The sequence below is a fragment of the Petaurus breviceps genome, unplaced genomic scaffold (genome assembly GCF_028583685.1).
Source record: "Petaurus breviceps papuanus isolate PSGF00001 unplaced genomic scaffold, PetGlider_PUasm1.0 90847, whole genome shotgun sequence".
Classification (NCBI taxonomy): Eukaryota; Metazoa; Chordata; class Mammalia; order Diprotodontia; family Petauridae; genus Petaurus; species Petaurus breviceps.
In genome coordinates, this window is record NW_027187360.1 from 11,453,269 (window position 1) to 11,479,666 (window position 26,398).

At 38.8% G+C, this 26,398-nt stretch overlaps 1 protein-coding gene across 3 annotated transcripts in view; it reads left to right on the forward strand.

The window, feature by feature from the left end:
* Positions 1 to 1,727: 1,727 nt before the first annotated feature.
* The window catches only part of CASS4 (Cas scaffold protein family member 4), a 57,281-nt gene continuing 32,610 nt past the window's right edge, over positions 1,728 to 26,398 (forward strand). For 2 of the 3 annotated variants that reach the window (XM_069072446.1, XM_069072448.1), the window contains exon 1: positions 16,336 to 16,508. In XM_069072446.1, the coding sequence (XP_068928547.1) occupies positions 16,497 to 16,508 (12 nt within the window). In that variant the 5' untranslated portion in view covers positions 16,336 to 16,496. Of the gene's footprint in view, positions 2,040 to 16,335; positions 16,509 to 26,398 lie in introns of those variants that run through there. The other variant, XM_069072445.1, reaches the window with a different exon arrangement.

A 26,398-nucleotide genomic window follows, 5' to 3' on the forward strand; every position in this document is an offset into this window, starting at 1 on the left:
AAGGATGAGCATGACCACAGAGAAGAGAGGTGAGAAGACACCTCCTCCTACTCCTTTGCAGAAGTGGGGGGATTTCCCGTTTTAAAATGATGATGAAACTTTTATATATGGGATAGCTCTTGGGAAGGGAGATATGGAGAAATAGAACTTAAGGTAATTTAACAACAAAAAATATCAGCAAAAATGTATTTTTAAAAGACTTTTTAAAGTTTCTACTTTTAAAATCCTTACTTTATTTTCTATAACAGATGTTGGTACATAAACTGTGGTTTTATCTGTTTTATCATGTGGTTTTATCATGTTCATCATGAGCTCTACAAGGTAAGATGCCTGAGTATCCAGTGAAGTGATGTTACTTCTTGCCTTTGGGCATGTTAAAAACTAACTCGACCAACTACTCTATCTCTGTCTCTCTCCTTTTCTATCTCTGTATCTCTGTCTCTCTTTCTCTTTCTATCTCTCTCTGTCTCACTGTCTCTCTGTTTTTGTGTGTCTCTCTGTGTGTATTTCTGTCTCTGTCCCTCTCTCTTTCTGTTCTCTGTGACTATGTCTCTATCTCTCTCTCTCTGTCTTTTTTACTCTGTCTCTCTTTTTCTGTCTTTCTGTTTCTCTTCTGTCTTTGTTTCTCTCTGAACATCTCTCTCTGTTTCCCTGTCTTTGTCTCTCCATCTTTCTGTCTCCTTTTTTCTTTCTCTGTCTGACTCTCTTTCTCCTTCTCTGCATCTCTCTCTGTCCTTTTGTCTCTGTCTTTCCTTTTCTAAAAACATGAACAGAGTCACATGAAAAGGCAGATATAGATAGATTGTGATCTGCATCATTGGAGAAAACATTCACATTGACGAGATCACAAATCCATTTGAATATGTGAGTGTCAGCTCAATGTTTTTTTGGGAAATGGTCTAAGAATCATACAACTTGAGTACCTTCTGCTCTCTTTCCACCACTTCATCACTCTCACTATAGAAGTGGAAAAGAGACAGATGGTTTTTAGCCATGGACTGCCATGGCTAAAAAAAAGAAAAATCATGTAATGGCCAACCTTCTACCAACAAACCTTCTTGCATTTAAGTGGGCTCAGAGTTGGACACACCAGACTCACAAAGCCCATATCCAAAGCTTTTCTGGTACAATAAGACCTTCCCAAATTATTCCATAGCCTTTAAGAACTCAGGACCACTTCCTTGATCTGATGACAACAATGATGATGATATAATTAACATCTGTCAACTACATTTATTAATTAACTACTATGTGCCAGGTACTAAGCTAAACACTGGGGATACAAATAAAGGCAAAAGGCAGTCCTTGCTATCTAGGAGCTTATTATAGTGGTAATGAGCGAGACAGCATGTGTTAAGATGAACACATGCAAACAACTCTGTACAAAAGTAATTTGGAGAGGATTGTCAGAGAGACGGCAGTAACATTAAGGAAGTATCATGAAGTGCTTTAATTTTTGCAAAGCACTTTACCTATATTATCTCATCCAGCTCTTTGATAATGAAAAGGATTTTAAATGTTGAAAGCTTGCAAGTTAACCTTTTTTCCCCTTTTCAGCGGAGAAAGTTTGAAGAAGTCTGATTCACCTCACCCTAGTGTACACCTATCAGACTTCGGCATGCAAAATCCAGAGCCTATAGCATTCTTCACTGAATTATCTGAAATAGGAACTTCTATAGAACAGTTGGGTGGCTTTTTTTTTTCCCTTTTCATGAGTGTGGTTTTATGAAGCAAGTATGAGACCGGCACACAGACTCAGGCAGTCTCTGTAGACGGAAAGTCAGTGAAGACTGAGAGGTCACATTTAGGGGTTCATACACATCCACTTCATTTTCCACTGAAAAGCCATTCTAGAAATATTGCCTTTTAGGAGTCTCCTTTCACCACCTTCCTGTGTTGTCAGCTGACAGCGTACTTTTGAGAACTGACATTGCCTAATCATCCATCCTCCTTTTTACGCCACTGTGACTGTCTGTCCTACTACACTGTTCGGCATGACAAACCTGAAAGGAACCGGCATCATGAACGAATCTCCAGAGGTAAGCGACACCCAATTATTTAGATGGGGAAGAGGAAAAAGAAAGCACAGAGTCCTTTGAACCGGACATAGGTACTTGTAATTTGGCGAAATGTAATCATTCATTCTTTACCACAGAAGAGATACAAATGCTCTAGTGGAGTCGGGGTGAGTCACGGTTTGCCTCACAGTTCGGCTAATTAAGACCATCTGTTTTTACTTAATGTGGGGGATACCTGTGCTATGCAATGCTTTGTTAGTGATTCAGTCCAGAGAAATTACGTGAAGTAATGAAGGGCTAGGGGAATCCTTCCCTCTCAGCTGTATGTAGGGTAACAGGAACAATTGCATTTCTCTTTGGCAATCCACCTTCCGCTGTGTACCCGGCACTGTGCTCCCAGGTATGATAAGCTACTAAGTTTGCCTAGAATTTCACTCGGACTTTCAGGAATAACTATTCCAGATACTTCCCCGCCCCCACCCTCCACCTTCTACTGAACTTTTATTTCACCTAAAGCCAGTAACTCAGTTCAACAATTACTAACTGGTCCTATGTCGAATTGTAAATTTGTTGAGAGGTAAGACCAAAAACAGTTAATCTGATGTAGTCACTTAACCTCCATTTGCCTCAGTTTCTTCATCTGTAAAATGAGAATAATAATAGCACCTATCGCGAAGGGTTGCTGTGAGAATCTAATGAGATAATAATTGTAAAGTGCTTAGCACAATGCCAAGCACATAGTAAGCACTGTATAAATGTTAGTTTGATTGTTTGGAAAGTGAACTAGATTTACAGTCTGGAATAGCTGGGTTCGAATCCCTTCTCTGACATGAAGTGCATAACTATGGGAAAATTGCTCTGCCTCTCTGAGCCTCAGTGTCTTCATTTATAACACTGGGATAATTATAATTATAGTACTTTAATTCACTGGAGTGGGATAATGGGGGTGCTGTCATGATTAAAATGAGATCACAGATACAAGGTGTCCAAAAAGTCTTTAGTCAGTTTTAAACCCTGACTCTTGGGACACCCAGTGTAACATGCATCGTAAATCTTTAAGTGAGAGATAAATATCAGTCATTGTTCTACTTTTTTTTTATCCCTGACAACACCTAACCCAATGCTGAGGACATAGTATATGCTTAATAAATACTTATTTATTGACCAATAGCTTCAAAAGCTGTAATTCATGATTCAGTACACTGCTTGTTTTAATTTTTATTCTAAATGTAATCATTTATAAATTATTAGTCAATACATTTTTAGTAACAATTGATGAAAACAAACATGTAAAATTTTATGTGAACCTTCAACACATAACAAACCAGAAGCAAATGAACAACAAAAAATGCTATTGTTCTGGGTTCAATTGCTAGACTGCTACTCTGCTACAACTGGCTCTCAAATATATGCATGTACGTAAGTGTGTATGTGGGGGGAGTATGTGTGTGTATGTTTATATTTGGACCTATTTTACTATTGTAGGGAACTCCTTCCTGGTGAAGAAAAGTGCCTCCACCAATGCAGATCTGTGATCATTCTGCAACTTTCAAGCTTAGACTGCAGCATGGGGCACTGTGAAATTAAGTGACTTTACCAGGAGTACAGCCAGCATATTTCAGAGATAGGACTTGGATCTAGGTTTTCCTGACTCTGAGACCAACTCTCTGTCCATTATGGCACATTGCTTCATATATAACTGCATACACCCTATGTACATATGTGCATATATGTGTTATATTCATGTATATAGAACCCATTCCTCTAACCACAGTGCCATGCTGCTTTCTTCAAAAGTTATGTGTTAGAAGATTCTGATCATTTTACTCTGCATTCCTTTATAAAGGTCTTTGCATATTTTCTCCTGTGCTTCATATTTATCTTTTTTTGGTAGTACCATAATATTCCATAATATAAATGTCACAATTGAGTCTACCATTCTCTAAACATAAACATAGATGTTTCTAATTTTTTCTTCTTACATGTAGAGAAGCAGAGATGATTGCATCAATAGGTTCTTATTTACTTTCTATGCCATTTTTAAAGATGGGTACTAGGGGCTGGACCTCTGATTTCAGTGGAGTAGGGAACTCCCAGGTGAGGAAACTCCTCCCAATTTAACTCTGTTCCATCTCTGCAACTTAGTCTTAGGAGTTAGTTGTCTGAGGGGAAGTGGCACTAAGAAGTAAAGTGACTTGTTCAGGGTCACAGTCTGTGTCAGACTCAAGTCTTAATTCCAGGTCTTTCTGATGCTAGGTTGTCTCTGTTGTGTTGTTTCTCTATGGAATCATTAGGTCTAAAGTTATGATCAGTTGATTAGATCATGTTACATATTACTAGAATGCTCTTCAAAATGTTTACCACAGTCAGCATTCACATTAATAATTCATTAGTTTTTATTTTATTTTTAAAAATGTATTAGAATCTGTTTCCCTGTAGCCCTGCCAACATTGATTTACCACTTCTGGGGTTATTTTTGACATTAAAGTAGACATAAAGTGATATCTTAAGATTGTCTTAATTTTCATTTCTCTGTTTCTTGGATAATTTAGGTAACTTTTGGTGGGTCTTCAAAATTTATATTTCTTTCTATATGCTACTATATGCAAATCTCTATGAATAAAATCAGAATACTCTTGCACAGTTGTTAGGTTTCCTGTCTGTAAAGTGAGAAGGTAGACCCCTGGCAACCTTGAACTTTTGTGATTTTTAACTGAAATAAATAACTATTTGAAAAATTGTCATAGCTACAGAGAGGATATTACTCATACTTAACAGAAAGGGAAGCTCACAGCTGAAGTTTTTTTTAAACTTTCCACAATTTCAGTTTTGTGTCTGTTCTAATTAAGAATTTGAAACAGGATGACAACCATATGAAGTGTTTTAAATTCTTACAAGAGCATATAGAAGAAATAATACAATAGCACTTTACATTTATTCTTACAAGCACGAACAGATAGAAGTTTAATCTACGTTAGCCTTATTTATGTAAATCACAAGCAAACACCTCATGACTACCCCAATTACCCAAATAGTAGTGATCCTTCAAGTGTTTGTGTAATAGGCATGGGCCAAGAAGTCAAGTAAGCCTCTCCCTGCTCATGCAGGAGACTCCCAGGACACAGACACAAAAGAAGAGCTGCTGAAATATGACAACGATATTACATAGAGTTAGAGAAAGATGGAGAAATGTCCAAATGAGATGGAGATACCAAGCTGCAGAAAACTAATAGCTCTATGTGGCCCTCCAGAGGGAAGAAGTTCCTGTACTAGGTGGAGACATGGGGAGAGACCTTTAATGAAGACCATAGCAACCATATGAGAAAAAGGGAAAAGCCTTCATTAAATAAGGATGATGAGCTGGTGGTAGAAGAAAGAGGGAAGAGGGGACAAGAAGACTGGAACCATAGCACTTGGGGAACCAAGGAACAGAAGAAAGACTAGAACCAAGATGTGATGAAGTATAGACCCATGACAAACAGGCAACCCCAGACCTTAGCCTTCATTAGCACTGAATTACAGCAAGAGAGCAGGCCCAGGAGTGAAGATTAACTCTTGCTCCTGACTACAAGCAGTATTAGTGTCAGTCAGATGAACTATATAGCTTCTGGTGAGTAATGGGACTTGTAGTACTCCGGATTATGGGCCAAGGTCTAAATCCTGTTTTTGTATTGTGCTGTTTAAATAAAATCTTTTCTGTGTATTTCCTTTATAAGCCTGAGAGCTTACAAGGGGAGCCAAGAGCCTTTTAGGGAGAAGCAAAATAAGAATAACTGTCATACAAAAGGTCCCAGGATTTCTTAGAGTGTTCTGGAATCAGCTCAAGCAGGCTCCCAAGAGCCAATTGTTAAATTTTCAGTGTGAGCATTTACATCTCAGAAATCAGCAAATGCTACAAATGGGGGCTTGATTTACTGTTTTGCTCATTATTTAGACTTAAGAAAATGATGGGAAAAAGTACCTGCCTAAATAATTGCTTTAAGGAAGTAATAATTCAGGGCACCTAGGTGGCACAGAGAATAGAGCACCAGCCCTGGAGGTAGACCTGAGTTCAAATCCAAACTCAGACACTTAACACTTACTAGTTGTGTGACCTTGGGCAAGTCAACCCCAATTGCCCCTCCAAAAAAAGGAAGTAATAATGCCAATTAAATTTTGAAGTATATCATGTATATATTTCTTTTTCAAAGAACTACTTATTAAACATTTACCAGACCATTACTGGGGGAAGGGAAAAGCTAGAGAGATTTTAAAGATGAATAAGACGGTGAAGTTCACAGTGTTCCCCTGAATGAGAGGCATGGCATAAAGACTTTGCAAAAGTCTCCATAAAATTGTATCTGGATATCCTGCTAAGAAGTGATACTCTCACACCAGTACTCCATTTTGGGGGCAAATCCAGGATCATTCATTGATGTGTGGATTAGGGGCAGCTAGGTGGCACAGTGCATAGAGCCCTGGGCTTGGAATTGGGAAGATTCATTTTCATGAGTTCAAATCCAGCCTCAGATGCTTGCTAGCTGTGTACCCTGCATAAGTCACTTAACCCTATTTGCCTTAGCTCCTTGTCTATAAAACGAGCTAGAGAAGGAAATAGCAAACCACTCCAATATCCTTGCCAAGAAAACCCCAAAATAGAGAAAAAGAGTTGGACATGACTGAAATGACTCAACAACAAGAATGGTCGTATGAGACAGCAACTTTGTAAGTACCAAGATAGGAGTGAACCATAAGCCCAAGCCTAGGGAATATTGTATAATTATGCTTTGTTATGTGTATTTAGGAGTGAATATTCACCCTTATTCTGCAGTTATTAGATGACTGGTGCACCATAATAGGTATGGATTAAGGGCTATTCATTTTTGGAGTACCTACACCCAGATATCATCTGAAAGTAGATGCATATTCTTTGGGGGAGGAGGATTGTAAAGAGTTGGATATTGGTTCATAGATGTGAAGGCAGTGAAGCTGTTGCCTTGTATGGGCTACTTGAAAATGTGGTGCCTTCCTATGTAGTAATAAAGGATAATCTGAAAAGAGATGACTTAGAAATTGGTTACTAAAATCTTCACTTCTGGTGAAGACTGCTAAACAGTTCCTCACAAAGAGGAAGGATAAATTACAGATCAAAAAGTAGAACAAATATTAATGGGAACAAATTAATAAACAAAGAAAAACTGTATTTGAGTAGATACTGTGAGGTTTAAAAAGTTTGAGAGATATAATTTCTGGGTAATTAATCATTTATTAATAAAGCTAGCATTTTGTTAATAAAAGGAATAGTTATTTGGCTGTCTTTCTTGGACCAAAGATGACTCATGACAGTGGACTCACTTGGAAGAGTGGGTGTTCCTGAGGATGGCAATCAACTCTGATTGGTTAATAATTGGTAAGAATGAATATTACAATTAGAGTGGACCTATTCTAATGAGGGGCTGGAGGAATATAACTTTGATTATGTCATTTACTCCTAATTGGCCAGCCTTGGGCAATCTAATAGAAGAATTTATCTTCACTCATACCTGTGTAGAGTAAAATGGGCTTCCCCACCTTAGATTAAATTCCTTGTAAGGTTGGTTGGGGTCTGAACAAGATTGAGAATGTTAATCCTATCTACTATCATAAATTTTGTCCTACTGAGCCTTGAAATTAGAATGTGAGGAAAAGGGTGGAGAACTCTGGATCTCCCCACATCGTTGATTATGAATAATCATTTCTCTCGATATTAGTATAGGAAGCATAAAACATGTTTTTAAACCTCCTTACGACTGCAAAAGATAAAAGAATGTCATTACCTTAAAATAATTTCTACATGTTGTGCTTTCTGGTTTGGCTTTAATGTAGAAAAAGAAAATAATAATATATTTCCCTATTTCTACTAAGGTTGATTTTATTCAATTCAACAGACACTTATTAATACTTACTATGTACCAGGTACTATGTTAGGTGCTGGGAATACAAAGACAAAACATGAAATAGTCCTGGCCTCAAGAGACCTTCCTTCTATTAAGGAACACAACATGTACATATACAAGTAAATAGGAAAATTCTATAAATACTATATATGCATATAATATACTCACACATATTAATATGATACATATGCATAATTCATAGATGTACATAATACATATACATACATAATATATACATGATATATGCACATATACATACACACATATAGTAATTTCTTGGGAGGAGGACACAGGCCCAACATGACCCTAATGTGAGAAACACAACATGTAGATGTACAAGTAAAGAGAAAATGTGTCTATTACTATATATATGTATGTCTTTATATGTTACTATACACACACATCTCTCTCAATATATTTATTTGTTTACAGAGAGAGAGAGAGCAAGTAAGCAATTTCTTGCATTGAAGACAGGCTTACTATGAAGAGCAGTTTTCTGACGATAGAATAGAGGGTCCAGAGGGGCTCCACAATGGAAGGGTAGAGAAGAATGAGATAGGGAAATACCAGATAGATAAAACTGACATAGATGGGTAGGAGGGAACAGGAAATGGTGGTCAGAAAAGGAAACTCTGGGCTGGTCAGGCTATCAGAATTAAAGGGATTCTGGGTAGAGTCATAAGCAAAAGGTTTGGAAGTAAGGGGTAGAAGAACAGATGCCTAGTTCCTAGTCCTTCCTGAAATGGTGAAGGCAGGGGTTATTATACTGTACTATATTATGCTATACTCATCCTCAACCAGCTCAGCTCTGGTCAACACTTACTCCATTGTAGAGAAGATTGTCTCTACCAGGAGAATGCACAAGACTGCTTCCACAAAAGGATAAGGATTTCTAGGACACTTTCCTCTCTTCCATTAAAACCATCTTCAAATAATTTTCCCCATAATCTATATTACATGAAGAAAAATGTGTGCTATCCTGGGTTATTTTCTGGAGTTTTTAAACTGGTATGCTTATGGCACAGTATCTTGCATATAGTCAGCACTTAAATGGTTTGTTCCTTTTTGTTTTGTCTTCATTGAATTTTTAAATAGGATGTGCCTCCTGGACACAGAACTGACGTAACAAATATTTCTGTCTTAAGATGAGTATCTTAGGGGCGGCCAGGTAGCACAGCGAGTAAGAGCACCGGCTCCAGTGTTGAGAAGACCTGGAGATCGAATCCCAGGCTCAGACACTTAGCACCTACCCAGAAACACCTGGCTGTGTAACCTTGAGCAAGTTACTTAACCCCAATTGCTTAGGGGCGGCCAGGTGGCTCAGCGAGTAAGAGCACCGGCTCCAGTGTTGGGATGCCCTGGATCAAATCCGGGCTCAGATACTCAGCACCACACCCAGAAATAACTGGCCGTGTAACCTTGAGCAAGTTACTTAACCCCGATTGCTTAAAAAAAAAAAAAAAGATGAGTATCTTATTTCACATTCAACCCCAGCCAAAAAGCAAATGGCCTTATGGTATTTTATCAACACTAAGGAAAGAATGGTGTTTATACCCATGGAGAGAGGCTGTGTCCACAGGGCCTACTAAATTACAAAGTCTTGATTCAGGTCAGATTTGAGAGGCATAGTGAAGGAATACTCAAAGGGTAACAACATACCATCATCAGAATGAGTGAGATAAATCACAATGGTTGTCAAAGATCAGTAACCCCTGTCTTTGATTCTGAAGGTAGCTTATCTGTTTCTTGATGACTGAGTACTTCATACCAGGACCCTGATTTAGTCAGAACTCTCTTCTAAATCATACTTCTGGTATTTGCCTTTGATCTGCTAATTCCTCCTTGATAAATTGCTTCAAATTCAAATGCTTATTCAAACCTAAATCTTTCTCAGATGTTGTTTAGAGTTTGTCTCAGACCTCCCTGCTAACAAGTTTCTCTCTTATGCTCTTTTGGACGTTGGCTGACCACAGGATGTCTTGATCAATGCATCTCTGGTGAATCTTTGTCTTGGGTCTTCTGGTAAAATAGGCAAACTGTGTCCTCTCATCCCTGTACAGTTTCCCTCCTAGTATGTACTCAATTACTATTGTATGCTCCCTGGACGATAAGAGACAGAAAGTCAAAGCAAAGGCTTGAAATGAAAAACCAAACCAAATGCTTTGTTAATTCAACATTTAAGGAGTACCTACTGTGTGCAATGCCCTGAACTTGGCTACTGGGGGAGGTTCAAAAATAAATAAGATGTAGTTCCAACCCTCAAGGAACTTAAAATAGAGTAGGGAAATAAATCCTTTACATAAATGAATATAATAAAGTAGAATTAGCACCATCAAGAGGTTAAAAAAAAGTATGAGAAATCAGAGATTACCTCTTGCTGAGGCTTCTGGGGTGATTCATGAAAGAGAAAGAATTAGGGGCAGCAAGGTGACACAGTGAATAGAGCACCAGCCCTGGAGTCAGGAGAACTTAAGTTCAAATCTGGCCTCAGACACTTAGCACAAAAACTAGTCATGTGACCTTGGGAAAGTCACTTAACCCCAATTGCCCTCCAAAATGCAGAAAAAAAAGAGAGGGAGAGTTAGAACTGAACCTTAAATGATGAATAGAAATTCAACGTGGAAATGAAAAGAAAGAACAGCATTGTAAGCATAAAGAAAAACATGGAGATAAATTTCAGAACAGGTGGGTAGGGGAGCTTGGTTTGACTAAAGCATAGGGTTAGACAGAAGCATGATGATAATATTGGAAGGGTAGTTTGGAGCCATGCTCTGAAGGGCTAAGGAGTTTAGACTTTACTTTAACTCATGAGGGTCCATTGAAGGTTTCTTAAGCATAGAAGTGACATGATTAGACCTAGTAGTGATGTGTATTCTGGATTAGGGAAAGGAGACTCTGGGAAGTGGAGAAACCAGTTAAGAGGTTACTATACTAATCTAGCCAAGAGATAATAAAGGACTGTTCTGGGGTGGTGACAGTGGGAAGGGAAAAGAGGAGGTAGTTATGAGAAAGAGTGCAGAGATAGAATCCACAGGACTTCAGAGTATTTAAAATTTGGTCAGAGTAAAGAGAAGTCAAGATGGTATCAAACATTTCTCTTCCTTTAGGGGCTCTATGTTGGCTTTAGAGTTTCCTTTAGGGGTGAACTTCAGGAGTTTTATCTGTGCACAAGAAATGATGCTGTCATTCTACAGATACCTATAGCATCCCGTGAGGTGATAAGGAAAGCATTTTTCAAATTATCTTTTTTAAAAAAGAGAAAATAAGACTTAGGAGGGAAAAGAAACAGTGATCCCATGTTATCCTCTTAGAGGTTAGAGTGATGTTTTTGTCTTGAAGTCATTGTTATATGTGTAGGAAACAGAACTACACACTTTAGCAGACCAAATTTGAATGGTCATGCCATGAAATCAATGAGCTTGAAGGCATTTTGCAGAACAGGAACATATTTGAATAGGAGGGGCTGTGATGGGAAAAAAAAGTCATAGGGATGGAACAGGGGACAATGGTTGAGCTTCTGCAACCCTTTGTGGAAAAATGTGCAACTTCAGCAGCACTTCCTGTTCCTTAAATGTCTGAGAGTCTAATACTTCTCTGAGTCCCCAGTTTTGGCCTGACTCTGATGTGACAGTATCCCTCCCTTTTGATCTGAACACTGGTTGTCCTGATGTGGAGTTCTGAAAATTGTCCCACTTCTTGCTTGTCCATCAGTTGTATTTGGACTGTTTATTAGAGGTTTGTGCAGAGACCAATGTCATTGGTTTGACTCCACTATGAACCAGTCAGCTTCACTTGGTTCCAGCATATCCTAGTTGGCCATCTTATTTGTGACTGCTCAACCCCATCAGTGTTGCCATGGGAGGAAAACCTTAAAGGGCCTACTTCACACAGAATCAGAGTCTCAGAATTAGAAGGGACCTTAAAGGCCACCTAGGCCTACTCTAGCTTGAATAAGTATCCCCTTTACAAGATACTCAACAAATCGTCTACAAGTCTTTACTAGAAGACCAAAAGGGAAACCTCCTGGGTTAGCCCATTCTTCTTTTGAATATCTCTGATTATTGGGAATTTTTTTCTTCTACATCATTGTTCTGGCTTTGATTTTTGTCCACTGTTCCTATTTCTGGTCTTTGGGGATGTATCCCAAGTATCCCAAGGATAGCCCTTCAAATGTCCAAAGACAGTTTCCCCATTCCTATTGTGTTCTCTACTACAAAGTAAATGCCCCCGGTTCCTTTGCAAAATCTCATATGATATGAATGTAGGGCCCTTTGTATTCCGTTTGTCCACCTCTGGGTTCTCTTCAGTTTATCACTGAGTTTCATAAATTGTGGTATCCATAACAGAACACGATACTCTAAATGTGAATTGGCCAGGGTTGAGTACAGAAGGACTATCACTGGAGTGGCCAGGTGGCTCAGCAAGAGCACCGGCCCCAGTGTCGGGATGACCTGGGGATTGAATCCAGGCTCAGATACTTAGCACCACACCCAGAAATAACTGGCCATGTAACCTTGAGCAAGTTACTTAACCCCAATTGCTTTAAAAAAAAAATAAGGACTATCACCTCCTTGGTTTCTCAATAATCTGCCTCTTTTAATGCATTCTAAAGCTACTTACTTTCTTGGATGTCATATGACACTGTTGATTCATTTAACTTGCAGTTCATGAGAGACCCTAGATCTTTCTCAGATCAACTGTTGCTTTTTTCACATCCACCAGCATCAGGAAGTTCTTCTTTCTACCTACATGCAGGCTCTTTCTTGATAATTTGAGCTCTTAACCCAGTTCTCAATGAAAGGGAAGATTTGACAACCTTCTACCATCTGCATATCAACCATCCATATGCTTAAGAAGTGACATAGTGGGTGGGAGGTGGGGAGGGGGATTTGCAGTGTGGCTCATGCCTGTAATCCCAGGAGCCTGAGGCTGATTGATCTCTTGAATTCTGAGTTCTGAGTTGTAATGAGCCAAGCCAACCAAGTGTCTGAGCTACGTTTGGCATCAGTATGGTGATCTCTGAGCTATTAGGGCAACCACTAAGTTACCTAAACTTGAAAGAGGAGCAGTGGAGCAAGTCAAAGATCCCATACCCATAAATGGTGGGATCAGGCCCAGGAGTACCCTGTCTTCCTAGCCTGGACAAGAGCATGGCTAATGTGAAACTCTTTAGCATGACTTCAAATATATAGATGATAAAAAGATTCCCTTCTCAATGGATGGAGGCAAGTCTGGAGGGAAGGAGAAAACTGTAACTCAAAAATTTTTTTAAATAAATCATTTATTTTTTAAAAAGGACAATAATCCTCAAAAAGGAAGTGAGCCCATCATAGAACAAGAAGGAAAGAGCTAGACCGCCCAAGTACTGCTTTGGCATCCACCAACATTACAAGAAAAAGAGGAAAGACAGACAAGAATTGGACAATATGAGAAGGCTTGAAGGATTGCAATCTATACTGATAGAGAGAGTGTTCACGTTGATGAGAACTTAGGAAATGATGAAATAACTAAGAATCCATTGGTCTCCTACTGTCTATCCATCCTAATCTGAAGAAGCCTCTCAAGATGTCTTTATAAACAAGATAGAGAAATATAGGCTAAATAGAATGTTGGCCCTTTGAGGGAAGAGTCTCTTTCTTTTCTGTCCCTACATCCCTATTGTGTAGCACATAGTAGTAGTCCAGTAAATGCTTATTGAGTTGAATTCAATTCAATTCATTTGGTTAGGCTAGGATGGTGGGAAGGGACTGTGAGTATTCATGCTAATGGTACCATTGATCTTTTGTAATACTGGAGTGATTTAAAAATAGTTATTTCTCTTCTCTAACCTTAATAATCTAAATATGTTTTTGTCTTAGACTCTCCAAGTGTTCACACAGAAACAAAACTGAGAAAGACTGATAAATAAAATTTCAGAGAAGGGTGAGCTAAATGATAATAGAATGGGGAAGAAGCTGCTGTAATAATACGGTAATTTTGGAGTCAAGATGACAAAGGAGGAAATGACAAGAAACTAGAGAGGAAATAACTTAGAAAGGAGGAAGACAGGAACCCTATTTTAAAAGGCTATCCCTAAGGGTGATAAAACAACAACAAACCAAACTAACACTTATTCAACATCTTTCATACAGCAGCTCATTTAAAGCTTTATAACACCTTCAGGGTAAGTAGTTCAATCATTATTGTCTCCATATTATTACATGAGGAAACTAAAGCTCAAAGACAGTAATTAGCTTGTTCTTGGTTACATAGCTTATAGGTACCTGAGGCAAATTTTGAACTCAGGTCTTCCCAATATCACATCCAAGTCTGCTATATCCCCTTTGTCACAGAAAGAGACACAAGATAGGGAAACAAATTGTTTTAGGGGCCTTTTCCAAACCAGTGATTTAGATCATTGTTTGGAGAAAAGGTACTGAGATGCTTTTATATGTATCCAAAAGTTGTAAAGTCAAAGGATAAATAAGGTTTATATAAAAAAGGAAGATTGTCTCATAGAATTTAATTTCATGTATTTTTTGTTTTCTAGAATCTGTTAACACTCCTCCTGGGGGATGGGAGGGGCGAAGAGAAGAATAGGAATAAGGTTAAAGATAAAAGTAACTCATTTGTATAGTGCTTTAAAGTTTACAAAGCTCTTTCCTAGCATCATCTTTGTAAGTAGGTGATATGAATATTGTCCCCATTTTGTGGATGAAGTAACCTTAAACAATAATAACAAATATTTACATAGCATTTTAAAGTTTGTTAAGATGGGGTATTACATTTTCTCTTATGACAACCCTGTGAGTTAGATATCTATAGGTATTGTCATGCCTATTTTGTTGTTCAATCTTTTAAGTAACCTCTGATTCTCTGTGACACCACTTGGTGGTTTCTTGGGGAAGGTACTAGTGGTTCACCATTTCCTTCTACAGCTCATTTTACAGATGAGGAAACTGAGGCAAACAGGCTTAAGTGACTTGCCTAGGGTCACACAGCTAGTAAGTGTCTGAAGCCATATTTGAACTCAGATCTTCCTTACTCAAGGCCTGGCTCTCTGTCCATTCCTCTATCTAGCTGCCTCACAACAATGAATTTACAATGATGTTTAAAAAAAAACAACCAAAAATAGAAAACACACCTCAGTTTCCTCTTTTATAAAATGAAAAGGTTGCAATAGATGGCTTTTCCATTCACTCTAGATCTGTGATCTTAATTTATTTTAGACCAATCAGTGATTTTATCCTCTAGGGAGCTTCCCATAGAGAGCTTACTCTAAGGATGAATACAGAATGGTACCTTCTCTGCAAGTTAGATTCTCAGGGAGCTGCCTGGGGCCCTGAGAGGTTAAATAACTTATACAAGGTCATATAGCCAGTAATGGTCAAAGGTGGGACTTGAACCGAAGTCTTTCTAAATCTGAGGTCAGTTCTTTATACATTATACTAACCTCTCATCCCATGATCCCAATAGTAAGGAAAAATAACACATGGGTAAACTACTTAATTTAAGCTTCAGCATTCTGTTCTATGAGGGAAACCTGGATCATAGTTCTGACTCAGTACAACCTGTGTGACCCTAGCTAAGTAATTTTCCTATCCCTTGAGCTGGAATATGAGAGAGCTGAACTAGATAATCTCTACTATCTCTTCTAGATCTAGCATACTGTGTTCCAAGATCCCTCTCAGCTGTAATATTCTATGTTCCAAAGTTCCTTTCAGTTCCACTAATCTTATTTTAATGGTAATTCTAAGTGGCCCTAGGAAAAACTCCAATATTTAGGCATCAGGGAAAGTGTTTTATTTTCTGTTGTTGACTCTTGGAAATTTTCTTTTCTGGTCAAATTCATTTTTCCCCAAATTGCATGACTGTGTAGTACCTCCTGTGATTTTGAGTGTTCCTCTATGGTATGGCCTTTCCACTTGAGTGGTAATGGAGAATTTGAGGCATTCACAAAAAGGAACCTGGACCCAATCCAGGAGGGAAAAACAGTAAATTGAAGTTACATTTGTTCACAATATTCCCCTTGAACCCAGGGCTGTTTTTAGGGCTTTTATTGTTCTTTACCTTTCCTATGATGTAGGGGAAAACATATTAGACTGATATTTGGGAGACCTAGATTCTAATCCCAGCTCAGATATTGACTCATTATTAAAGTTTTGCTAAGTCATTTCTTTTCATTGGATTTCAGTTTCCTGATCTAGAAAAATAAGCACAGGTTTGACTGATAAGCTCTTTAAAAATCCCTTCCAGCTCTAAGATTCTATAAATTTAGGACTATAGCTCAACTTATCATGAGCATTATTTGCATACAGTTGACCAGGAGCCAACTGGAATCTTAGAATTTCTTATGTAACTAGCTCTATTCATTTCCCAATGGCTGTTGATTTCAGACCATATCTCCTGGTATGAACAGCTGTAGAAAGAGCATAGTACAGGGTGCAACTATTTGAGACTCCAAACCAAACCGCAGAATTCCAGTGCAAAGTATCGTAGAAGGATTTCCCCATTCAAATAGATTTCTCCTGGGATTTTCCAGGAGATGGAATAGGTACCCTTTTTTTAAAAAGGGGAGGGCAGGATGAAGGTCAATGTAAGTATCCAAACTTATTTTCTCTGTTATATTTTCTAGAACATTTTGAATTGTCTGGGATATTGAATTTATAGAGTTGTAAGTTTCAATTTTTTTTTTTAATTTAAAGGAAGTGTATAATGATGGTTTCCATCACTCAAAATCATCTAAAGTTAAGCTCTGCCTCAGGTAAAACTGAGTTGGCATATTGTTCAAATGTTTGGTTTGATTAAATCAAGTTTTAAAATATAAATATTATTAGGCTTGGGATAGTTCTTTACTGTACTGTGAAGTGGTGTCAGAGTCTACTTCTGATACTTTGATACTTCCTATCTATGTGGCCACATGGAAAGGCACAGCCTCACTAAGACTCAGGTTCCTCATTTGTAAAACAGAGGTAATACTTGTAGCATCTACCTCACAATGAGATAATATACTTAAGGTGCCTCACAAAATTTAAAGATTTAGATAAATAGAAATATTATTTGTCACAGTTACAAATATGTATTTATATATACACAACTATACTTTTTATAACTTTAAAGTTCTGTTTTCTAAGAGAGAACACTGAGTTGCAAATAGAATAATGATCTTTGCTAAGCTATTTAGCAAGTCTGTATTAGACTCAAAGAGGACACCAAAGTTCTATTTTTCTGTCCTTCATTTGAACTACTTGGCTTTTGAATAGCCTTAAGAGTATAATTAAACTGTATTCTATGCCGAAGGATGGATACAAGAAGTAACTGTTTAGCTGTCACCTCATTAAAAAAACAAAAGCATTCCAAATATTTGAATGAGTGAAATGCAGATTACTGAAACAATCCTGAGTGGTCAGCTCTGTTCTGTGAATACCATAGTCCTCTCACAGTTCGGCATAAATTTGCCATGACAAGGGAGAGGAAAATAATAGATGTTACATATTTCTGCCAGTTTCATGAGACAGAAAAAAATCAAAGTAAGCACATTTTTGAGGGAAAATAATTGTCATAATATATTACATTCTATCTAATTTTAAGCAACATTCATGTCCTCATTTTACTTTTAAATGTAGAGATTAAGATGAACAGACATATTGAGATTCTTATTGATCTGGGATGACTCAGATCCTGGGAAAATTCAAGAGAGGAGCAATTTTTTTCCTTAAAAAAATTATTCCAAGGGTGAGAAAATGGGGAGCAGGAAGGGAAGGGAAAAAGAGAGAGAGAAACAGACAAAGACAGCGACAGTCAGACACCAAAACAGAGATAAAAGAGAATGAGAAATGGGGAGGGGGAGAGTGGCATGTTTGAATAAGAACATAATCTTCAGTTATAGGACATTAGAAACTCAAAAATTGTTGTTTAATCCCTCATTTTACTGATGACTTGCACAGAGTTTCTCAGTGAGCTTGCTTGTGGCAGGGAGGATTCCAAGTCTTCTGATTGCCATTGTACTTTGAGAGAGAAGGAAAAAGAAAGGGGGAAAGTCAGGAGGCCAAGAAAGAGAAGAAAGAGTAAGGAAAGGGAAATAGAAGAATAAAGGAGGGAGCAAGGGAAGTGATATAAAGTATTGATAAGAAAGAAGAAAGGAAATCAGAAAGAATGGAATGAGAAAGAAAGAAGAGGGAAAGAGGTATACATGGTCTGGCAGGGTTTCCTTTAGGTACTATGGCCTTAAATGCTTTTGAGGAGGAACCAGGAAATGACTGGGTTTCCCTCTTGTAATATGCTTTACTTATGTCATGTTCAAGACACTTGGTACTGCATGATACATAGTTCACATTGTCAGCTTCTGAACCTCTGAGGACTTCTACCTCTGTCCCTGATGTTGGTGCACACACCAAGGAACTAGGCTAGACATAATCTTGCATGGAGAGTGGACCACAGTTCTGCCAACGACTGCTTCAGAAGCCATAGGAATTTCATATAGCTTCCATCTGAGATTTTATGAATTTCCCCTGTGGACACAGGAGTCTGCATTGTAATTCAGTTACTATTGACTGAACCAACTACCTGGGACCTAATCCTGGTCTAGGTGCTCTGGAGAGTACTAAAGAAGCAAGCGAGGGTTCTTGCCCTCAAGGAACTTATAGTCTAGGAAGCCAAGGCTCACTCACAGAAAGTCAGTGGAGAACCATACAAGACCGTAGCTACCTAAAGGATGATGAAAAAAAATCTAAATAAGTACTTTTTAGGATCTTGCAGTCAAATATTTCTAAGTTCATATGTCAAGTGGAACATGGTTCATAGGGAGAGAAGGAAGCTTAGAAGTCATCCTGTTCTACCACCTCACTTTGAAGAGGAGGAAACACAGGCCCAAAGAAATAAAGGAACTTGTCTGGGTCCTCCACTCAGGTAGTTGATAAGCATTTATTAAGTGCCTACTATTTGTCAGGCACTGTGCTAAGGGCTGAGGATACAAAGAGTTGTAAAAGATAGTTCTTCCACTCAAGGGGCTCACGATCTAATGGGGTAGAAAACATGCAAACAAATATGTACAAATAAGTAGGAAATAATAGAGGGAAGAGCTTAGAATCGAGAGGGATGGGGAAATGCTTCCTGTCAAGTAGAAAGTAGAATTTTAGTTGGGACTTGAAGGAAACCAGGGGAGTCAGGAGGCTCCCCATCTATACTCTTTCCATTGATACTGCCAAGTTTTACTTCCATAGAGTGGAGATTTGCTGAGAAGGTTGTTCTGTGTCCTGTGACTCAGGGAAGTCATGGTTATTTTGATCAGTCTGAGTAAAAAAACATGGAGTAATCATTACATGTCATTTGTTTTATTGTAAGCTAAATGCATGTTGACCTGATTCCTGAGAATGGTATTTGTTGTTGCTGTTGACTAGTTTTTCAGTTGCATTTGACATTTCATGACCCCACTGGGGGCTTTTTTGGCAAAGATACCAGAGTGGTCTGCCATTTTCTTCTTTGGGTCACTTTAAAGATGAAGAAACTGAGGCAAGCAGGGTTAAGTGATTTGCCCAGGGTCACATAGCTAAGTGTCTGAGACCAAATTTTAACTCTGATTTGGAGTCCAGGCCTGGTCCTTTATCCAAGCTGTCACTTAGCTGCCAAAAAATGGCATGGTACCATTGAATTCCCATAGAAGCACCATATCAGCCAATTCTTATAAATGCACACACACAGACATAGACACATAGACACAGACACAGGCACACACACACACACACATACACACCCCCTCCCAACTCACATACTTTTTGTATTTAACCAGAATGACCTCTTTTTCTTAGAGGCATAGAGTAGGGATAATCAACACATTGTTAGCATTCTTCATAGCATAATTATTCTTAGTTCTCTGAAAAATTAGTAAACTTCCTAACTGAGGTAAGATGCATCCCAAATAATCCAGAAATTGGCACTATTATGACCTTACAGGGTTGTTGAGAGGAAAGGGCTTTTTAAGCCATGAAATAGTGCATTAATGTGAATTCTGGTTATTTATTGTTTATTTTAAATAACAATAGGATAACATTAAGTGATCAAAGATGATGTTATGACACTTGATCATATCTATTGTCATAAGACTGATGACATATACTGAAGTCTTCAAATGAGAGGTTTTTGCAAATTTTTGCAAAATTAATAATAATTTTCTGTGTTTTCCTTATAGTTGGTGCCATGCCTTTAAAATAGTCAGATTCCAACTGTTGCATTGTATTTTGTTGTGCTGTTCCATTTCCAATTCCAAGCTTTAGCTGTCTGTAAGGAGTTCACGATGCAGCTGAAAGTACACTGAAGTTAAAATTAGATGAGCCTGCTTTAAATCCAGGCCTTGCCACTTAGCTATCTGTGTGACCATGGTCAAGTCACTTCTCCTTGAGCCTCAGTTTCTTTAACTGTAAAATCAAGACATTGGACTAGATGATCTGAGGTCTCTTCTGGCTCTAAATTTACCCATGATACTAGATCATACCAGGTAGTGGCAGAATTACCTGTTTGAAAGGGATATAAAACTGTGAAGCAGATGACTGAGAAACTAGAAGCAATCTGGTTTGTGAAGACTTAGGGAGGCTGTTCAAAGGGAGCAGAAGGGTACTAAACTAGAAGATAGAAGACAGGAGTTCAAGTCTTGCTTTTGCCACTAATAGTTGTATGAACTTGGAAAGTCCCTTTCCATTTGGGGGCCTCCATTTCCACATTTGTCCTTTCCAGTGCCAAAATTCTAATTTTTTTATCCTGTCCCATGTAATTAATAGACAAGGCAGTCATTCCCTTATATTATATAATCCTGTTTAAAAAAAATTTTTAGCTTATCTATATAGTCTCCTTCTTGAGCTCATACAATATTTTATAGAAGGTTGCCCATCAAAATTCCCCAGAGAAGTGATAGTTCCTCTGGGCTTTCCTCCTCCTTCTTCTCTTCCTTTTTTAGGGCATGTGGGTAGGGATAGTGGAGATGGTGAAAGGATTACAAAAATACTTTGGAAACTTTGCTATTCTGCATATATTATTATTTGGAAAAGCAATAAAAAAGGAAAAGCAAAAGTCAACTAATGCAAACAACACAATTTTCTGTTCCTTGATCTTTCCTGACCCCTCTTCCTATTTACATAATGTAAGTTATTCCCAAGTACGTGGAAAGGAAGGCAAAATTTAATAAAGATGATCAAGGAACCTTTACAGCTGTCCCCATTGGTATCTCCTAGTGCTATAAGTAAGTATATTTCTGGTTCCCTGAAAAGGAGAGAAATAAATTTTTCATTAATCAGGAGGAAATATTTCTTGAAGGATTTCCATGGACTTTAGGGATTATTTGGTCCACATAAACATGACCCATGTTGAACATAAATAAAAGGAATTGCAACCTTTAAGTGTTAATAGTGTACATGGTTCACTATTTGTGATTTTAGCTTTAAAGAGTAATTAATAACCAAATACTTTTATGTCATTTAAAGGAAGTAGAAAAAACCATCATCTCTTTTTTTTTTTGCTTTTTGGAGGAGCAATTGGGGTTAAGTGACTTGCCTAAGGTCACACGGCTAGTAAGTGTTAAGTGTCTGAGGCTGGATTGGAATTCAGGTCCTCCTGACTCCAGGGCTGGTGCTCTATTCCCTGTGCCACCTAGCCACCCTGACCATCATCTTTTCTTGAAAGTCATAATAAATTCTTGGGACTGACAGAAGTGAAAAGTTAAAATTGTGAATACTGATGGCATGTCAAAAATACTTCACTACTGAAAATGAGCTGTGAGTTCCCTAGAGTGGAAACTCTCCACTGAGGCAGTTTGGAGCTCTCCCTTGTTCACACTTAGGTCAGAAAGAAGGACTTTGATTAGAACCATGCCATTCTCTCTCATACTAGAAGTAGGTAGTTGAAAGGAATGTCAGAGATCACCTAGTCAAGGAGTTCTTACCCCCTCTTTTTTGGTACATTGTCCCTCATTTTTAGAATGCTCCATCTCTTCATCTCTATATCCTGAGTTCCCTCAAGTCCCAGCTAAATCCTACTTTCTACCAGGAGTCCTGCCTCAGGATCACCAAGTCTGTTGAGGGATGTATGGCAAGGATTTTACCATGGCAAAGAATATTGAGCTATGAGCAAAAAAAAAGTTTGAGAACTTTTGGTTTAGACAAAGAGAGAAGAAAAATAAAAAGGAAGACAAAGAACAGTTGAGCAGATTAAAAAAAAAGAGAAGGGGAAGCTAGGTGGTCCAGTGGATAGAATACCAGCTGTAGAGTCAGGAGGATCTGAGTTCAAATGTGATCTCAGCCACTTACTAGCTGTGTGACCAGTCACAACCTCAATCGTCTCTAAAAAGAAAAAGAGAGAAGAGGACAACAGAGGAGAGAAAGAAGGTTAATGTGCTGGGTAATAATAGAATGTTACCAATCCTTTAAGGCCTAGCTCCTCCCTGAAGTTTTCCATTACCACTTTATCTCAAACCAGCTTTCCATCCTCTGAATTCCTATAGCACATCTTGTCTATACACTTCTTTTTGCACTTCTATCATATTGTTCTCTATTTCATGTGTGAGTTTTACCTATAGAAATAATTTTCTTCTTCAGCATGCCATCAGCATCTCTAAATCCTGGCCTAATCATCAGACTTTAGGACCAAAGATGAAACCAGAGACATCAGAGACCCCACAGGGGCCACCAATATGCACACTCGCTAGAGCTAAAATCAAGGGGACTAAGGGCTCAGATTCTCACATCTCTATTTTCACTTTTAGGTCTCTCTCCATAGTTGCAATGGACTTGGGTTTTTCAAGTAAGCAGAGGAAAATTGGATTTGTAAGTTGTATAACTAAAGCACTCCCACTCCCTTAGAGTCATTGTGGGCACCCACAATCACTAAGGAAATAGACCAAAGCTGGAGTGGAGGGGGGGAGAAGGAGGTGCTTGCCATTCTATTAATAGTGGAATAAAAGAGAAGCCTGAGGTCATAGCTCAGAACAAACGAAGTGACTGAAAGCAGCTCTCTAATGTTCTGTTAAGAACCTGAAACATTTGCACTGGTTCTTTTCCCCCTAGAGGAGGCAGAGCGTCTACAGAGTTCTTTCCCTTTTCTCTCCATCTTACTTCTGGTCTTCCACAGAATAACACCATAGAAGAGAGTCCCCCTGTTGAGCAGCAGCCTTCTGCAGATTCCTTAGCTCCATTGTTTCAGCTGCAGATGAGGACCAAGTCACTTCCTCTCCCTGGGCCTCAAAATTTCCTCCCATAGGTAAATGAGCAGCCGAGTGCTTCAGGTTCTAAATTTCAGTGATCTTCTATGGTTCTTATACAATGGGACTTTCCTTTTTATGTGTTTTAATAATTGCTTTACTGTTCTTTAATGCATATCATAGAGAGCAAAGATTGCCAGAATATAGTCAACTTTCCCTTATCCAGCAGGATCAGGAAAATGGGGCATTCTGGGTAACCCAGAATACTATATACAGGGTGTCCCAGAAAATTTAGTGCAGCTTATGATTTTTGGAGGGGGGAGGGGTAAAGAGCGCCATGGGGGGGGGGGGGTGACACAAAACACACTATTTTTTTCCTGCTTTGGGTTATTGAGTTATTACAGTCATGTCCTACTCTTCATGACCCCATTTGGGGTTTTCTTGTCAAAGGTACAAGTGATTCACCATTTTCTTCTCCAGCTCATTTTGCAGATGAGGAACTGAAGCAAACAGGGTTAAATGACTTTGAACTCAGGAAGATGAATCTTCCTGATCCCAAGTCCAGTAATCTATCCACTGTGCCTGCCACCCAGCTGCCTCTCTTCCTGGTTTATCAAACTCTAAAGAATTAAAATATAATAAATGAATTCTGATACTTTAAAAGGTGCAGAAGAGAACCATTTGTTCCAGTGGACAGGAAGGAGGCTACAGTAGGCACTAGAGCTTGGTCAGACATCAAAGACACAAGGGTTATGATTCACTGAATCCTGGGCCACTGCCAGTTATCCTGACTTTTGTCTTGCCACTGGACTCTGGTGACTCTGGAAGAAAGAGTGAGGCTCACTGACAACTGTGCAGCTCTGCCTGACTTAAATCCAATTCACATACAAGTCAAGATATCACCCTCATGAAGTCATTGATTATCTTTGAAAATGAAGTGTAAACAACAATAGCTCTTTGTCCCGGGCATGTCACTAAAGCTCTCTTTGCCCTAATTTCCCCATCTGTAAAAATGGGGATAATAGCACCTAGGTCCTAAGTTGTGGGAAGGATCAAATGAGATACTTTGCAAATCTTAAATGCTAGCTGCTGTTGTTGTTACAGAAATTCAAAGGAAAGACGAATTATGGCTAGAGTGGTCATACAAGACTTCATGGTTGAGGTGGCATTTGAGCTGAGCCTTAAACTCATAGGATTTCAAGCCAGAGAAGTGATGGACTAAGGGAACATCATGGGCAAAGACATAGAGGTGGGAAAGGTGCAGTCATAGAATGAAGAGTAGTTTGTTTGGCTAGAATGTAAGGGAATAGTGAGAGGCAGGAAAAATAGGTTGAGGCAAAGGGTCACAAAAGCCTAACTAAGGAACTTGCATTTTATTCTGTAGGCAATGAAGGGCCGCTTAAGGTTTTTTAACAGAGGAATGTCAAGGTCAAAGCAGTCTCTGTCTCTCTTCAGATCAGTTGATAAAGTCATGGGTTGCAATCACATATGATGAAGTATGAATGTGATAACTAGGTATGATCCTTTTACCAAAATGCTAACTCCTTTATCTGACAAAACTGAACACAGTCTAGGAGGGGCTTTAAATAGCTAAGCCCTGGATACGGTTGGCAATGAGGCCGTTTTGTTCATAGCCAGGGCTAGCTCTCTCTTTTTTCCATAGCCCATTGGCCCTCTTCTATGCAGCCAGGGGTCATACTCTTTGAAGATGATTGTCTCTAATGCCTGTTTCTTTATTTTCGTGTTTGTCTGGAAAATGTCTCTGCTTCCTCAACTGTGATTCAAACTATCTTGAACCAACTCTTCATATGTGGTGTCTCCTTCTGGAGGAGTAGCAAAATGCTAGACACCATGGCTGATGGTGGGAGTGGGGAAAAGAGAGAAATACCTGTCACTGCCATCCCTCATTCTGCAGGGTGACATTTTATGAAAGACTCAGCTGGTATTGATTCAAGCTGCCTGACTGCTGGTCTAGAACAGGGTATATCTATTTAAAAGTTCCAAGGGCATGGCCAACTTTAAACCTGATCATTGTTATTCCACCACCACCATCCCTGCTTTTTCTGATTCAATTAGAGAAAGGTGTTCCCATACTTAAAGAAATAAAAAAGGTGTTAACCCATCTGCACTTTATCTGTGGTTAAGCCCTCTACACAACTGAGCTGGGGGAGGAAGAAACCAAATCTCCCCTCATCTATTTTAGAAAGATGACTGACAATATGGCCAGGATAGAGGGAAAGGAGAGAAGAAATACTGAAAGACTAATTAGGGAAGCTATTACAATACTGCATATGAAAGATAATGAGGTCCTAAATTATGGTGGTTAACATGGAAATAAAGAGACGAAGTGACAATTCAGCATTGTATAATTGCTAACTTTCACTTGTTTCTGTCACTGAAAGTAATGATGGACTCACCTTTGCATGGTCAGAAAAGGAAGGAGGAAAGAGAAAGCATTTATTAAGTGTTTACTAAATTCCAGCCACCGTGCTAAGCCTTGGGGATAGAAAAAGAGGCCAAAGGCAGTTCCTGCCCTCCAGGAGCTCACAATCTAATGAGACAATAAGCAACAAATATATACAAAGTGAACTATTCACAGAGTAAATCGAAGATAACACAGGGAAAGCGCCAGAATTAAGAGGGAAGGCTTCCTATAGAAGATAGGATTTTAACTGGGACTTAAAGGAGGCTAGGGAGGTCAGTGGTTGGAGTGGAGGGGGAGAGCATTCCAACTACAGAGAACAGCCATAAGAGAAAATGCCTTGAACTGAGAGATGGAGTGTCTGGTAACAGAATAGCCAGGAGGCCAGTGTCACAGAGTACATGGGAGGATGTAGAATATAAAACTGAAAAGGTTGGAGGGAGCTAGGTTATGAAAGGCTTTGAATGCCAAACAGAGTGTTTTATATTTGGTCCTTGAGGCAACAGAAAGTCTCTGGAATTTATATAGTGGGGGCAAGGGGAGCAGGTAACATAATCAGCTTATAAACATCTTATTTGGTCCTCACAACAACTGTGAGAACGGCACTGTTATGGCACTGTTATGACCTCCGTTTTACAGTTGGAGAAACCAAAGCATAGTGGTTAAGTACTTTGCCTAGGGTCTCTGAGACTGGGTTTGAACTCAGGTCTTTCCCTGCGCCAGACCTACTGCTCCTTATCCACAGAATCACCCCAGATACTTCAATTTTTGATCATTCAAAATGCAGTGGTAGAATGACATGCTTTATGTAGTATTGTAATGTGTGTGATCTCATGTCCAGGCTGATGAAGTCTCTCTTGGATGGTTCTCAGCTGAGAAT